Raw genomic sequence first — 16,820 nt, 5'->3', positions numbered from 1 at the left:
CCCCCCCCCCCCCACCTCCCCGAAGTGAGCCAGGCCCTTCTAGTTGTCTTTGAGAAATCTCACGAAAGCAACTTTCTGTTATGTCTCGTCTCTTTCCGTGAGGTTCTCTCAGAATGAAAAGAGACTTTGGACGTCTCCTCTCCACTTCCCTTTCAGAAAAGAACAGCTCTGTAGCTTCTTCTTTTTCTTTCCTCGAAAGAGAGTGCAAGAGAGAGGACAAAAAAGACGCAAAGATCTAAGGCAGCAAGAAAACAAGCTTAGGGAAGAATCATCTTCACTCCGACTTCAGGAAGAAAAGTTGAGAATCGATAGATGAATAAATGGGTAAATGGAGAGATAGAGTGAAGACACAGAGACAGATTACATTGGATAGAGAGATCGGTTTACGCATAAATATAGAGATAGACTGAAGATCGATATACAGACATGGCGTGATCGATCAACGTGCAGTGAGTCGCCGTCCTTCTTCTTCTGTTTTTTGTCCGTGTCTTTCCTCTCGGCAAAAGGGAAAGACAATAGCGAGACACACATTCACATATGATAGAAAAGACTATCTAGCTGAGGCGATGCCTACTGTAGGAAAGAAAGAAAAGACGGGAGAGTGAACGGCTTATATACGGATAGCACATACCAACGTTAGTGCTTCAGCAATCAGACAGGAAGGACTGAGAATGTAAGAATCAAACCATACTGCATTATATTTATGTATGCATAAGTTGTGAAAGACGTTGCGTATATACACCCTCAGCACTATTATGTCCTTAGGATAGAGAATGGAGAAGTCACCATCATAATACTAAAAAAGCGCATGCTTTTCTTTTCTTTGTATGAAAGAGAGAGGTGACGGAGAGAATCTTCAACAGATCCATACGATACCAATACGTGCATGCATGCATCTCGAGTGAGGGAGTGAGTGTGCCTTGGTGTACATACACTTGAGAGAAAAAGCCACGGTCTCATGGAGAAAGGAATCTCTCCTTGTTGTTTTTCTTCTCTTTTTTTTAAAGACAAATGAAGAAACGAGTCTTTTCTTGTGGTTGTTCTTCGCTCTCTTTTCCTCCCTCCTATACGATGCTGGCTCCTTCTTCCTCTTGAGACAATCACAGTGCAGTGCCACCTCCTCCTCCTCCATCAGCATTACCCCGCAGCCCGTAAGCCTCTGGTCGTTCGACGTATGCTGTGAAGAACAAGAAGAGTCAAGAAAGAGAAAAAAGAATGGATGAATGAGTCAGTGAAGAGAAAACCGGGTTTGAGGGGTGTATGGAAAGAATATGATATCGTCGTTCTCGGTACTTGCATGTCCTATTCCTCCATCACAAATATATAGATACAGATAGGTAGATAAACAGAGAGATGAGCTCCTTCCTTCGAGATAAATAGATAGGTAGGCACCTTCCTCACTAATTTGGGGTGACGACCCTTATAGCAGGAATGAACGAAACGCCAGACGGAAAAAGAGCCGAAGGCCGCACATTTCAGGTACAAACAAACCTCTGACCTATCTACCTTGAATCTGTCTATCTATCTTGGATCTATCTATCTTGTATCTATCTATCTATCTTGGATCTATCTATTCATCCATCTTGGGTCTATCTTATTCTTCTTAACCCCCGTAGAAAAGAAAGCTTATGTTCGTGCACTCCCGATCTGCTTGAAGTGGGGAAGTCGAGAAAGAGACCAGCGAAACCTAAACTCTTCGTCCCCAACGACAGCTCACATACTTATATATATATATATGAGCTTCGTTATACTATTTTCCTCATCATGCTGGCTAGATACATATATATATATAGACTGACAATACTCTACGTGGCATGCACTCCATTGAAAGACACGCGGGAACAAGGTGCTAGCCAGCCAGTACGATGGCTACCCAGCAGGATCTGGCCAAGCGAGACAAATACACTCTTTTACAAGCGCTTGATGATCTTGCATGCAACAGTTCTCCGAGAGTTGAGATATCTGTATATCTCAGGCCCTATTATGAACTCTTGTGTAGGTAGAAGGTATCTATATACAATACAAACAGAGAAACGGAGCGCTCTATTCTCAAAGGCGTCTAGACTTCGGAATGTACATGAATATATGAACGATGAGATGTCCTCTCGAAGAAGTAGAAAGATCTGAAGGAGAGAATCACTTCAGACAAGGATACAAGAAACAGCTAGAGTTAAATCTAGACAGAGACGGCTCCGGTAAAGTATCACCCCATTAACTTCGAGACTCGGAGCTGATCAACCGCAGACAGTCGGTTTCTTGTTCTCCAGCTAGCAAGCTAGACACAGACATGAAACATACCTGTAGCTGAAGCTAGAGCGTCCTCTTTGGTCATATTCTGCAGGAGGTATTCATCATAAAAGTACTGCAGGCAAACAGCAGAAGAGAAGAAGAAGAAACACCGGCCATACAACAGCCATACACACCTCCTCAGCGAAGAACAAGAAGACAGACTGAAATGCGCTCGTCGGCATTGAGGAGATAAACAGGTGTATGAAGGAAATGTATTGAGATCCTCATACAATATAATGTCTATAGACGTCATATACAGATATATATAGAACGATAGAAAGCAGCGGAGTGCCTGTAGAGAGTGTAGGGAGGGTGGCTACACCTCGATTCTACTGAGGTCATACGGCAAGGAATCTTAGACAATAGGGGGAAAAGAACAACCACGCCAGACTTGTCTATGCTGCACAATATGAAGTTGTCTCTGTACACAAGGAGGACACCCACATCCTTCTCCAAAGCTTCTGGAAAACGTGAAGTCTCTCCGTCTATATGAATCCATCTATACAAAGATGTCTACGTGTACGCATGTATAGAAGTCTAGTATTCACCGCAGCACAGCGGTTGTTTGATTCTCGGGAGAAGACGATTCTCGATGTCCTTCCTAAGTGAATATCCAGTTTCTCGGTGCTATTCAGAGGTAGTACCTATGCACTTGCATGACTCTACTAAACATTTGCCATGACTATGAAGAAGGAGTCGAGTGAGCTCTATGGTTGCCTATCCCTCCTTTTCCTGTCTCTCCTTGTCCTGAGAAGAGGAAGACCTCATGCTTGTCTCTCGAAGAGCATGAAAGAACAGAGACATGTTCTCTCGTCTTGGAGAAAGAGTCATCTCTCCCCTCCTCATTTCTCATTCTATCATTTTCCCTCATGCTCTTTCTGTCGATCATCTTCTGCTACTTACCTCAATGAGTTCCTTCTTACACCAACCTTCCATATACGATTCAGACTGTAAGAATTCGGTTGTCTGTTTTTTGAAGTAGCCATCCAAGGCTCTCTGCTGAGATGCAGTTCTCTCATGTCTTCTCTCTTCTTCTTCACCCCCTTCACCCCCTCTGTTCTCAGCTCCTCCTCCTCCTGCTCCTCCTGTGGTTGTTGTCTCCTTGTTCTTCTTCTCACTCCCAGCTGTTGCTCTGCCATTGCTATCATTCTGTGCTATGGATGTGGTTGCTTTACTACTACTACTACTACTGCCGGTGTTGTTTCTACTCTCCAAGTCAGCGCCTGCACCCCCACGTCTATTCGTTCCGCTATCTCTTTCTCCTGCTAGAGTAGACGAACGACCGCCAGTCTCCCCTCTGTCTCCACCCCCAGTCCGATGTTGATGAGTCATGAGACTGCTGTCTCCACGAAGTTGCTGTTGTTGTCCTCCACCCCCTCCCTTGTCTCCTCGGCTGTGGCTAGCCATCCCCCCACCTCCTCCTCCTCCTACCATCGATGATCCCCCACCACCGCCTCCTCCTCCTCCTCTTCCTCCTCGGCCTGAGAGTCCTGAAGAAGAGCCAGAGAAGGTTGTTGTGGTTGTCCCTGATGTTGACGAGGAGGAGGCCGAGATGCCATCTCGGTAGTGGCGACTCGATAGCGGAGGTGCACTAGTCGCCGTAGATGAAGAAGTTGAAGAGGAGGAGGAGGAAGATGATGGTGCTTCTCTAGGAGCATGATGAGTGGAAGCTGAGGAAGAAGAAGAGAAAACTCCTCCTGATCCGCCTGATGTTCTCTTTGTAGTTGTAGATGAGGGGGGTGGCGGCGGAACCCAACCTAAGGCCATAGCTTCATGAAGATATGCTTGTTTCAGAAGAAGAGAATGCTGATCAAATTTATAGAAATCTCTTTGAGATGGATGGATAAACGGGCATCGCCCCGGACCTCCAGCTGGGCACCTTCTTCCCATAACATAATCTCTGCATGCGCGTGGGGGTGGTGCCGCGTCATTCGGACTAGGGAGAATTACATGATGAGATGGATGCCCCGCATGATGCTGAGGAGAATGGATTAGTCGATCACCATGCTGTCTCCCTCCTGTATGATGATGATGATGATTACTATGACTATACCCTGCTGGCGACGTCGTCGTTAGAGTCGTCGTACTGGAAGGAGGATGAATCTTCCCGCTGGAAGTACTACTACCTGTCGATGCAGGATGGTGGTGAAGAGAGGGAGGAGAACAGAGTCTCCCTCTTTCTCGTCTTTCTTCTCCCCCTCCTCCGCCTCGGGAGATTCTCGTCGTTGTGTGACCAGGATGTACTGTAGCAGTAGTAGTAGTAGCTGTCGATGCCGTCGTCGTTTCAGGCATTGCATGCATCGATGACGACGGAGTATGATGTTGTCTATCTGCTGTCTGAGGTATATGAGGAGCATGAGGATGAGAATGCTGACCTGTCGATGGGCGAGGTCTTAAGACAGCTACAGGCTGAGTTTGACCAGGATGTCTCATGAGAACCACAGGGGGAGGAGGAGGAGGTGGAGGGTGGAGGGCTGCTCCTGCCCCAGGTTCTCTTTCGGATTCTCTTTGATGTCTTGTACGTAAAACAATGGGCACAGAAGAACTACTATGACTTCCTCCTTCTCCTCCTCTGTCTCCATTCCCCCCTCTTATTCTCCCTCCCCCCCCCGTAGGGCCACCACCGGTTCCTCCTCCTGAACGATGATCGTAACTTAAGACAGCGGCCTCATGAGGACTTCTCTCATCTGGAGAACCGGGCCGTCCACGGTGAGAAGGATGTGTATGATGTGCATGAGATGAGTGTGCCTGATGAGAAGAGGGAAGAAGTGCAGCAGTCCCTGAGGAAGATGATGCCGTCCTGCCCGTCGCAGCTGTACTACTACTGTTGCCTTGAGAAGGGTGTGGACCCCCCCATTCTCTCCCTGATGTCTGTCTTCGTGCTGTTTGGCTAGACGAGGATTGAGGGGGTAGAGGAGGTCTTCGAGGATCCTCACTTCGTCGAGGACTTCGAGCTTTTCTTCCGTCTCTTTGACGGTAACTTTCTGATCGATCTCGGCCACCCCGGTACCGACTATGGTAAGCACGAGGAGGTGAACGAGATAGGGACTCGTCATCATCGTAAGATGGCGAAGACCTTTCCTCTGCTCTTCGGCGACGCCGACGTGATGGTGGAGGGGTGGTACTTCGACTTGTTGGTGTATATGATCCGCGTGAGTATGTCCGACTTCTTCTTTCACGGCGAGGAGGCGAGTAGCTATTACTTCGATCTCCTCTTGATCTAGGAGAGCTACGACTACTGTATGACGGAGATCGACTTCCCCGAGGTAAACGCTGGGGGCGACCTCGTAGAGGGCTTCTCCGACCACGGCCCCGAGAGGGAGGAGGGGACAGAGATGAGGAGGGCTCTTTATCACGTCGTCTTGAAAGAGAAAGATCTCGCCCTTCTCCAACACGGGGTTTTGCGCCATCTCGACTTGAAGGAGGACGTGGTAACGGCGAGCCAGCGGGGGGAGGACGGCGGGCAGACGCTGGTCCATCTCGTTGATAAGAAGGAGCCATCTTCTGTCCTTGCCGAGTAGAGGGGGGAGATTCACGATGATCCTCTTGTGGAGAAGATCCGGGCAATCCTTGAGAAGAAGAGGAAGAAGGACGATGATGAGGTGAAGAAGGCAGAGGAGAAGCATTTCGACTTCCTGAAAGAGAAGTCGAGACATCTCTACGAGATGTCGACGAGGGTGGTCCGTCACCACCTCGCTTGCTCGTTGGGACACTTCGATGAGGTGCAGATACACCAGAAGATGTTCCTGTCTTTCTTGAAGGTGAAGCTCCTCTTCTTATCCCAGGTGAATCTCCTCGTCCCCCTGTTTCACGCCCGTCTGGAGAGATAACACCCCGTCTTGTTGCTCCTGGGGAGACAACGCCACGTCGTCTCGACGAGACATCTCCATGTCTAGATGGAGAGAGACTGTGTTTATCTGATGAGGTATCACCTCCTGCTCCTCGCCGAACTGAAGAATGAGCTAACCTTGCCGGAGACACGACCCCCCCGCGTCGACTAGATTGGCCTCCTCCCGATGGACTGCCCTTTCTCCTCGTCTTGCTTCCTAATCCTCTCTGACTTCGAGATCGACTCCTCGAGTCGTCGTCATGATGAGAATACGATCTCGAAGAACGACCTCTCTTTATCGGATGACGAGGTGGAGAACCACTGTCTCCTCTCGGTCTCCTGGAGACCGTCTCCTGTCCCCCTGCGAGCCGACCATGTCCTGCTACTGTGACGGGAGCAGCACTTCTCTGGGGAGGTGGAGATGCAGAAGACTGACGTGAATGTGTTCCTTGCTCGTCATCCCGAGTGACTGACCGAGACTTTCTGATGTATCTTCTTCCTCCTCCAGTATTCTCAGCATCTCTCGTTGAATTCTGTTTTGGAGGGGCTCCAGGCTTTCCTCGTCCCTTTGTGCTCGGTGTCGAAGACCATGACCTCGACCTCCCTCTCTTATCATCTCGGACCGTCGTCATAATACCACCGCGTCTTGGTCCATCGACGAGTGAAGAATCTCTCTGACGGAGATGAGGTGCAATAGGTGAAGGGGAACGATCTTTCTCTTCTCTTCTTATACGCTTTGAGGGAGCAGGAACAAGAGACGAACGGACAATCTCTCGTGTGCGTCGTCCATCAAGGCTCTTCTCCTTTGCTCCATCTATCAAGCGTCGTTCTGAAGAGGGTGATGACACGGCTCCTCCTGCGAGGGGGACTTCACTTTGTCTCCCTCCCGATCTTTTCTCTTGTGGCTGCTGATGCTGATGCGGAGGTTCGACTTGATCTTCTGATAAACTTCGACCTCTCTTTCTATCAGAGGAGGAGACTTCTCCTACTGCTACCCCACCACTTCTCATACCACCTCTTGCTTCCTCAACTCCCTGCCCTTTACTCTTTTTCTGAAGACCGGCTCCTACCTCGGCTCCTGTGGCATTTCTGGTGTGAAGGAGCCGCCTTCTCCCCTTGTCGCCATCTCCATCACCTTCCTTCTTTCCTGCGAGAAGAACAACACGCGTCCTTCCTGAAGTTCCAAGAGGAATGTCGTCGCCATTCAGAGAAGATCTGCGACTTCTTCCATTCTCCTCCCCAGCAATATTCTCTTCATCTCCTTCTCTGTGATCAAGGGAAGAAGCCTTGTTGGGCTTAGGCTTGATAGGAAAGTCTCGTCTCTCTCGTTCTCTATCATCATGTAGGTCATTCTCTTCTTCTACATCTCCTCTTGCCGCTCCTCCTCCACCCTCTTGAGGCGTCTTTTCATCTTCTTTTGGAGCGCCTCTTCTACTCTCTCGTAATACAACGACCCCCGGCTCGCCGACAACGCTTGGCTTGCGTCCTCGTCCTACTCGTGCTACTGCGGGAGCTACATCATCGTTCTTCCCCGGGGAAGTTCCTCGTTGTTTCTCCTGTCTTTCTCTTCCTCTTCTATGGAACTCATCAGCAGCTGATCTTTCTCTCTCCTCTTCCTCCTCTGCTTGACTGTGGTCATCTTCTCTTAGAACTGATGAGGTGGATGCTCTTCTTCTTCTTAGAGAAGGCGACACATCTCTATCTTTACGACGAAGAGGTTGCTTGTATCTTTCTGACTGTCTGGAAGGAGCGACAGCTTGTTCTCTCCTCCCCGGACTGTCATTCCGACCGCGGAGATTTCCTGTCCTCTCCTGTCCCCTTCGAAGAGATTCTTTATCACCTAAAATATACGGTTCTTTCCTGTTAGCTCTCACATCATTCTCCTCCTCGTCGTCACGTTCTCTTTCATTCCTTGGGGGAACACCTGGACGTCTTCTTAAAGGAGAAGAAGTTACGACACGTTTGCGAGATGGTGAAGAAGCAGTCCTACGTACGGTCTTATTATGTGAGATGGCTCTATCCTCTTCTCGATGTTGTTCTTCTCTCTTGCTTTCTTCATAAGACGATGACTTATCGAGCTGCTTCTGTCTTGTTTCATCCTTTCTGACCATCGTTGAAGCATATGGCTGTAGTCTAGCTACACCCCTATCATCGACACTACGATGAACTCGTCGTGGGGGTGGGGAGACCGAGTCACGGCGTGCATGGTGTCTATCCTTGTTCTCCATTCCTGTCGAAGAAGAGGGAGAGACCTCACGACTTTCTTCCACGGGAGGAGGTATCGAGGGAGATGAAGAAGCGGATCTTGTAACATAACGATCACGCGATGGATCCCCCGTAAGACCTTCAGGCGTCATAGAAGTCGTTCTTCGTCTTCTCCTACTTATCCCCTCTCCTTTCTTTTCTTCATGATCTCTTCCTACTCCCCCACCTCGAGATACAAGATAACTCTCTCTTCCCAACCCACCTCCGTCATACCGACCTGATCTCTCTTCTCTTCTTCTTACGCCTTGTTCTTCCCCCTCTCCCCCTTTCCTCACCACGAACCTCGATGGTTGCTGCTGTTGCATCGAGGTAGCCGTAGACCAAACTCGGGGAGGAGGAAGAACAAGGATGGCGCCCCCAGCTGGTCCTCCTGAGACAATCCGTGGTCCTAACTCCCCTCCCTTGCCTCCTGATATAACAGGCCGAGAAAGAGGTGAATAGGAAGGCTGGATGGTTCTTATAGCATCTCCATCCATATCAGGATGATGAGAAGGAAGACGATGGTTGCCCGGCCGCTGCAGAGAGTCACGTCCTCTTCCTATTTCTCCGGGTCTTCCTCGAATCCATGGTGTCCCATCTGGCCTTGTGTAAGACGAAGAGAGAACAAAGTTTCTTCTAGCAGACCTCAGAGGATCATCTCTCTCTCCTTCTCCTCCTTCTCCTCGAGTACTTCCACGGATGGCTTGCGGTTGTCTCCGACGAGGCTCAAAGTCTTCTCGACTGCGGTCTTCATATCTATCTCGAGATGAGTTGAATTTTCCTGGACCTTGTTCAGAAGAAAGAAGCGTCTTGGATGGATTCTCCTCCTCTTCATCGTCATCATGATGTGAGTAAGGCTTTCCTTCACCACGTCGATGCTGTCGGTACACCCCATGGCGAGAGGGTGAAGAAGAAGATTCGTCTTGTAATCTCTCATCGGAGGAACCACTGGGGGGACTTCTACTTGTCCTGCCACCTTGAGAATCTTTCGTACTTCTCCGTCTTCTATCTTCACCCCCCTGCCGAAGAAGAAGAGAAGAAACGTCCTCTTTATCACCTATACCTTCTGCATCATTTCTGGGACTTTCCCTGTCTCTATGACCGTGGCTCGTGCTGCTACTACTACTACTACTTCTCCTTCCTCTTGTTGTCTCCTTCGTCGTTATAACACGCTGTCTCCCCTCTGATCGCTTTGCCTCATCCCCATCTACATTGCGCTCTGTTTGTGCTTGTAACGATGACGACGGACCAGGGGAGCGAAGACTCTCCCTTGGTGAAGGAGTTGTTGCATCCATACCTCCTTGGTCACCTACCTCTTCTCTCCTTTCAGATCTCGGCGCGACAGGTAAGGAAGTAGCAGCAGATCGGCCTTTCTCAATGATTTGACCTCGTCGCGGCTGAGCTCTATCCACGATGACAGCACGTGAAGACGAAGAAAGAGCCGCTGCAACTGCTGCGGCTTGTAGAGAAGCACGAGCAGCTTGGGATTCATTCCTACGTAACAGTGAAGATTTCCTTTGAGATACGAGTCTTCTTTCTTCATCTTCTTTCTTGAAATCTTCTTCCCTTCTCACTCTGTTCGCTTGCCCCTCTTCCTCCTCCTCCTCCTCCTGCTGCTGCTGGGCTACACCTCCTCCCCGTTCATCGTCACTTCTTCCTGACTTTACCAGAGAAGATGCTGAAGTCGGACTTTTGGATCTTATCTCCCCATTTTGTCGAGTGGGACCCTTCTTCTCCTTCGCTGTTTCTCCTTTCGGTGTTTCATCATTTCCTCTCTCTTCATCTTCTTCAGCACTCTGTAAAGATTTTGTAACGTAAAGTGTAGGAGACGTTCGCTCCTCTAAGACAACTTTCCTCGTCACTGTCACCTCCTCTCCACCCCCAGATGGATGTAACGATGCATGGTCTTTTCTTCCTTCCTTCAAGAGATCATCATCTTCTTCTCCTTGTTCTCTCCCCTGTCTCTGGCCTTCTTTCCATGCTGCTGCTTCTGCTGCTGCCCTCTGACTTTCCAGCTTTTCATCGCGTCCAATCAGCTTTACACGGCTCTTCTTCGTTGATTGTGAAGAAGAGGAAGAAGAGGAAAGACGCACCCCCCGTCCCGCGGTAAGGGTTGCTATTCTATTTCCTGTACAGCCATTGAGTAGAGAAGGCGGACTACGTTCTCCTCCCTGGGGTGAAGAAAGATTCGAATGCACTTGTATCACTTTCTGACGTGAAACACGAGACGAATACGGAGGTCCTCTTATACCTGTCCCATCATCTTCTTCTGACACCAGTCCGTCTTCAATACTTGTACGTTTCGAATCTAAACGTGAAGAAGAAGCAGATACAGGAGCCTCATGAAGAAGAGTAGTAAAATGACCCTCCGCTTCTCTCTCACCTTCATCACGGTCATCTAGAGGCTCGCTATCTTGTAAAGGCTGGTCTCCATCCTCTTGCTCTCCCTCTTCCTCTTCTCCCTCTTCTCGTTCTTCTTCCTCTTCTTTTCCTTTCTTCATACCCTTCTGTTTGGCTGTAAGCAATAAGACAGAAGAAGATGAAGTCTTCTTCTTCCCTTGACTTGTAGTCATCCCACTACTGCTTCCTCTCTTATTTTCTCCACCTCCAGTCAAGCCGTCGCTCAAACTTCTTCTCTGTGAAGTCATAGCTTTCAAAAACAAGCGGCCCGCTCCTGCTTCTTCCCCCCCTGAGGCACCTCGGCTCCCTCGTGCACCACCACCACCACCAGGTGTATGTTTCACACTGTCTAAATCTTTAGATGAAGAAGAAAGCCCAGCTCTCTCTTCTACGTGCTTTGAAGCCGCTGCTGCTGCGGGACGTAAAGAGACGACTCCTCGAGTCTTCTGAACTCCTGAATGAGGAGGAGCTTTATAAGAAGACATCAATAAGACTGGAGTTACCCCTCGGCTTATATTCGGGAGTGTAGCCGAGGGAAGAGACGTCGTAGGAGGAAGAAGATGAGGGAGAAGATCCCCTCCTCCTCGAATGGGAATTTGCTGCTCATGTTGTTGTCGTGATTCGCGAGCTTCTTCTCTAATAACTGCATCTAAAGACATCCCTAATAGCCTTGATTTCCGAGCTTCTGAGATCTGTAGAGGAGACAACGCTGGGGATGGCTCCATTCGATCATTGGCACTTACATGCGCACTTCTACTCACGATGAATGAATGACTGGATGACGGAGGAGGAGGACGTGTGACGACGGCTATAGCTGGGGGAGGTTGAGAAGGGGCAGAAGGAGGAGATGAAGAGACAACAACTCGGCGACTGGCCTTTGAAGAATCATCTCTCTCCCTTAAAAGAACTCGACCTGAGATGGCTGGAGGAGTAGAAGACGAGGAATCAGCCCCCCCCGAGACGACTTGACCAGAGCGAAGGCTATTTCTTGTTATGGCACCTGCCGTTGTAACAGAACGGACCGCGGTGGACGCCGTCATAGTAGAAGAAGAAATAGCTGTCATCACCCTCGCTCCTCCCCCTCCAGGTTCCCCTCCCTCAGGGCCCGGAGGAGGGAAGCCCATCTTCTTCTTCCTGTTTTCGAGCATTGGACGTGCTTCTTGTTCTCAGAAACGGCAAAACGTATTCCCCGCAACTTGGTGTACATGCGAAACACCCAAGACACCTCCAATGCATTCAGTTCATTACAAAGGGGGTTGTGAAAAGTGAACGCACAAAAAGGGGATGAAAAGAAGAAAAACGGGACATGAGACGGTAGTAGGGAGAACTGTAATTGTAGGAGGAGACTGGAGAGCGAAGGAGTGTATGGGGAAAGAAGAAAGGAAGTGAAGAGACTCGGAGAAATGGCTTGAATGCCGGTACAGAAGACAGTGGTAAGAAGACGAAGAGAAGCCGAATGTAAGAGGAAAGCTGTCCCATGCAAGAAAGAAGATCGCACCGGACGAAAACAAGGGGAAGAACACACCGGAAAGGTAGGTGAACAACACACGGCCGTTTGAGGGACGGATGCTGAGAAGAATGAAGACAATCACACCAGAAAACAACCAGAGCAAAGACACCTGGAGAGAAATAGACTTGCAATGCGAAAAACTGAGGAAAGGAGAGAGCTAATCCCAAATTTAGGAGTGTTTTTTTGCTGCGGGTTGCGTGCCAGCGGGGGCCACCTGGTGCCCCCGTCTCCCAACAAGATCGGTGAACAGAGGGAAAGTGTGGAAACATGGGTGTAAAGGCGCATTCTCTTTCCCTGACGATCTCTCCTTTTGCGACGGTTACGGTGGATAGTGACCCCTAATAATAGAAAAAGAAGAAAAGGGACACGAGAGCTTTCTTCTTCCTAGGGGAATGGAACATAGATTTACCTCTGATCCCCCCCTCCCTCCGCTGTTGCTCCAACAACACGCGTGCGCTGGTGTGTACGTACATACTCGGCAGGCACCAGCGGAACGACGACGGTGTAGGAGGTTTGGCTCTGCAAACCTCCCCACAGACGCTTCTTTCTACTCCTGTTCACTTTTTTAGACACATTTAGACCCAGAAAGTAGAGGTTCTGTTCTTGCCTGAAGGCTCATGCTGCTTCAAGAATGCAAACATTGCTGGGAATGAAAGCAACTCCGGACTTCTCCTCCATTGCAACAGGGGGGGACGGAGGAATGTTTCTCTCTGTCGTCAACCTTGCATGGCGCATGCATGTGACAACGGCCGATACAACCAACATCTTTGGACGTTCACAGTGAGAGCGTGATATGGCAACAAAAATTGCCATACTTGCTTGTAGTCAGCATGTCCTGGCTGCATAATAGCTTGCAGGCTAGCGAGTCCAATAGAGGTTCTGCGGGCGTGAAGGACGTGGAACCGTGCTGACAGTTGTATAGGACGCCCGAACACCAACCCTCTCGACCACACATAAAAACTGTAAGGGACGTTCCACATCGTGTGGCGGTTACTCTGCCACTGAACAAGGTATATTCCTTCGAAGTCCAAGCCTCAGTCGCTCGTGGCTCCCCTCAATTGCCGCGGTGCCTACCAACTGACTTGTCAAGAGCTGTCTTCTTTTATACAGAGGCAGAATACTTTGGTCACACCAACTAAGGTACCTGTCATACAGCCGAACCGGCACTCTCCCCTCCGGTGGTGCGGTCTCACATATGAACCTCGTGTTCGAGAAGGGTCTCTGTAGGCTTGTGGTGCGCCGTCGCGCGGTGTGCCGTGCTGCGCTCTGTGGCGGTGGTTGTGTGTTACCGACCGGTCTAATGTGGTGAGTGTATGCTGTTGTCGTGGTCCGTTACGTAAACGTTACGAGGAGGGCCGCCAGGCCCGACGGATCCGATGTGTCTGTCGCTACGGTGCGTGCCGGTGAGAGTGGTCGATAGGAGAGGGACAGAAACAAACGTCCTAAGTGTTGGTTCTCACTGTTACACGCAGTAGTACTGTATGATTGGAAAGCACCCCCGACTTTTGGTCCTGGCTGTCTTCTGTATATGTGCATATGAGTACAGAGAAATCCCCGCTGTGCAGTTCGTCGCAGTGTCCGGACAACGGATCACCCAAGCCCCCAATGACCCCGGCGACAGTCCGGGATCTGCTGCAGGAGTTATAGTCTAAGTATCCCGCGAAATACGTCCCCACGCCTCGGAAATACTCCGGAAGCTCAGATCTTGCCCTCCCGCCTTCTCTGCTCCGACTGTGAGGAGCGTCTCAACGAGTGGGGAATCGAGTCGGGGGAGGAGCCTGTCCGAGAAGCGTCTCTTTTTCTTGAGGGCGAAGCAGAGCTCTTTCACAGCAGTTTCCTGACGGGCTCCCAGAGTGACCGACCGGCAACAAAAAGAAAAGCGTTAAGAAATAGCAACGGGGACGAGACGGGGAGCCCCCCTGGACGCGTTCTCTGTTGTCCGGCACAGGTCCGTTTGCTACAGATCCCTCTGGGACGCTTGTGGAGAGCTATCCCTGATGGGCGATGACAGGCGGAAAACCTCGCGAGTACACGGACACTTTCAAGAAGCTGGTGCTGCGGGCGGAGAGTATCGACGATGATACAGAACAGTTCTTCTTGAGTGGGCCCGACCAGCCCATGAGGGACGTTCGCATTGCAGTTGAGGATGCATCACTCCAGGACGTATCTGAAATGCTGGAGCGCCTGGCTGGTCACCGTTGACAAAGTGAGGTTGCAACTGCAGTTACACCTCCTCCGGGAGAACCCGGAGTAACAACGGCTTCGCGGAACCTATGGACCTTACGGAATATCTGCAATCGCGACACAACCCCGGTGAGAGCAGCAGTACCGTCGTCCCTCTACTCTCTACGCCACGATCCGGTGGCCAAACTTCTCAGCAAGACAGCAGTTTCGAAGGCGACAGGCACGAGAAGCGGGCTTGCAATGCCGCTGTTGCCAGGAGCTACGTACAGATGTGCCCGTTCACTGTATCGAGCTACCGTGACCGTGCACGGCGACTGACACGTAGTAGGCTAGTGTTACTAGCTACAGAGATCACTAGGGTGATGTTTTTTACCAGTAACGGCCAGTATTTTGCACAAGGCGGAGTGTCCGGCACGCCCGCGGTTTCTGCGCGCGACAACCCGGGGCAGGCGGAGTGTCTCGCGGGCCCCGCTCGTCGGCGGCGGAAGAGCTGGTGGCGAGCCAGAAATACACTAAAAAATGAAACTAGTCAGTTAAGCAGTTCAAGTCTGATTCACTTTGGAAGTGTGGCTTTATTTGTGTAATTATTATCTAGAATCTTGAAACTCTCGTGGGAGAGTGAGAACGCAACACTTAGCGGCAGCCAGCGATCATGGGGAGCGAGGGCAGCGCTCCGGTCGTCCTGGAAACAAATCTTCTTTCTCCAGTAATTCCTTCTTCTCTGGTGGCTGTGGCGTGCTGGGTTCATCTGGCATGGAACGGTAGCCACTGTCGCACATCAGAGAACTGGCGAATCGTAGCGCGGTGCTGCCGCTGCCGTGCCGAGGGCAGGCAAGGCAGCACAACACGCACGCCGATTGCCAGATCGTTCGCCGTGCTGTTCTTGCAGCAAGAGGTCGGGCTCAAGACGGTGCGGCAACAGTAGGATGGCCAGGGAACGGGAACCACCACCTTCGAAGATGAGACGGACCGTGGCGGGACGCTCTCTGATTCCCCGCCGGCAAGCGCAAAGGGGTCTCAGGATAACTGCTGGCGGTAGGGTATTGATCTGGGTTCCGGTGACGGTATTCGGATGAATGCAGTGGTAGGCAGCCGTTCGTGGGTCGACATCTTGAATAGAAGGATAGCAGAGTACTGCCTGCAGCCACTGCGCAGCGCCACAGAGCGACTTTACCGAGGCTTGCCGAAGGTGAAGAAGACGAAGACGTTACTTACACTGAGATGGAGATCTACATGGGAGGTATTTTCCATGAAAGGCTCGCGCAGGCTCTTTTTCGTTGCCGGCAATTGTTACGATGGCGTCCTTGAGCTACCGCGCATTACGCTGTGGTGTCCATCCCTACGCGAAACCACGAGTCACGCCTGAACAAGAATGGGAGGCCCGCTGTGTATATTCGCCCGCTGGAAGGCTCGAAGTCACAAAAGTCAGCGGAGGTGCTTCCGATGGCCGTAGAATGCTTTCCTGCAATTAACGAAGAGGTGGCCGTCTGGTGCACCCTAGTGGGCACAACCTTTCTCAGAGAGGAGCTATGTGAGTGTGACGAGGTGTTTGTGGCAGTTACCGCAAAAGTGCCAGTGCCGACGACGCCCATGTCAGGCAAACCGGACGTTACAGTGATACGCCGCCGTTTTTCTCGAGCTTCTTGAATGCGCACCGCCTCACTGCAGGACCCCCGTGCACATTCGCCTTCTGTCCGTCTCAGCACCTCCTCTTTCCACTTCACAGAATGAAGCCACAAGAGCAGTGCGAGGTGGGCAGATTGATCTAGGACATCAGAAACGGACACACGAATCCTCCAGAGTTGTCATTCGCTTCACCAGCTCTACTTGTGGAAAAGAGACACAGAAGCTGGAGAATGTGAGCGAAGTACGGAGCTGTCAACGAAACTGGAAAAAGGAGAGATACTCGAGTCCACTGCTAGATGATTTGCGCGAGGTACTGGGGGAAGCGAAGATATGCTCCGAAGCCGGCATCCGCCGGGGGTACCACCAGACTGGCATCGAGGTGAAGTACGAGCGGAAGACAGCCTTCAGTACTCGCTTCGGGGTGTGCGCACAGAACGTCGTGCCTTCCGGTCTGCCGAATCCACCAAGTGTACTTCAGTCCGTGATGCACGAAGCGTTACCGAATCTTTTGGAGACAACGGTAATAGTATACCTAGACGACATATCAGTGTTTAAAAAGTCAGTTGCAAAGCATGGGAAGCCACAGGAAGTTCCGGAAACGTTACGGCGTCCCAGGTTGTGTGCAGGGCGAGCAGAGAGCGGACTTGGCCTGGAGTCCGTACTGTTTCTTGTTATCTGGCGGTGTCTCTCACCATACCCCAAGAAAATTGAAGTACGAGCTAACCGGGCAACGGATAT

General features: G+C 50.6%; 2 protein-coding genes across 2 annotated transcripts; one reads left to right on the top strand and one right to left on the bottom strand.

Annotated features, from left to right (window-relative positions):
* Positions 1–15: 15 nt before the first annotated feature.
* On the bottom strand, positions 16–12,604 carry CSUI_010232 (uncharacterized protein). The gene is made up of 3 exons (XM_068070337.1): positions 3,193–12,604; positions 2,299–2,362; positions 16–1,177 (listed from the first exon to the last, which is right to left on the bottom strand). Exons 1-3 carry the CDS (start codon positions 11,908–11,910, stop codon positions 1,101–1,103), a joined length of 8,859 nt encoding a protein of 2,952 aa, XP_067917687.1. The 5' UTR covers positions 11,911–12,604; the 3' UTR covers positions 16–1,100.
* Positions 12,605–12,801: 197 nt separating this feature from the next.
* CSUI_010231 (uncharacterized protein) lies at positions 12,802–16,368 on the top strand. The gene is made up of 3 exons (XM_068070336.1): positions 12,802–13,234; positions 13,819–14,585; positions 15,346–16,368. The coding sequence occupies exon 3, from the start codon at positions 15,529–15,531 to the stop codon at positions 15,820–15,822; it is 294 nt and encodes a 97-aa protein (XP_067917686.1). The 5' UTR covers positions 12,802–13,234; positions 13,819–14,585; positions 15,346–15,528; the 3' UTR covers positions 15,823–16,368.
* Positions 16,369–16,820: the final 452 nt, after the last annotated feature.

This window comes from Cystoisospora suis (genome assembly GCF_002600585.1).
Source record: "Cystoisospora suis strain Wien I chromosome Unknown contig_6963, whole genome shotgun sequence".
In the NCBI taxonomy this organism is placed as follows: Eukaryota; Apicomplexa; class Conoidasida; order Eucoccidiorida; family Sarcocystidae; genus Cystoisospora; species Cystoisospora suis.
This window is presented reverse-complemented; position numbering and strand designations above follow the sequence as displayed.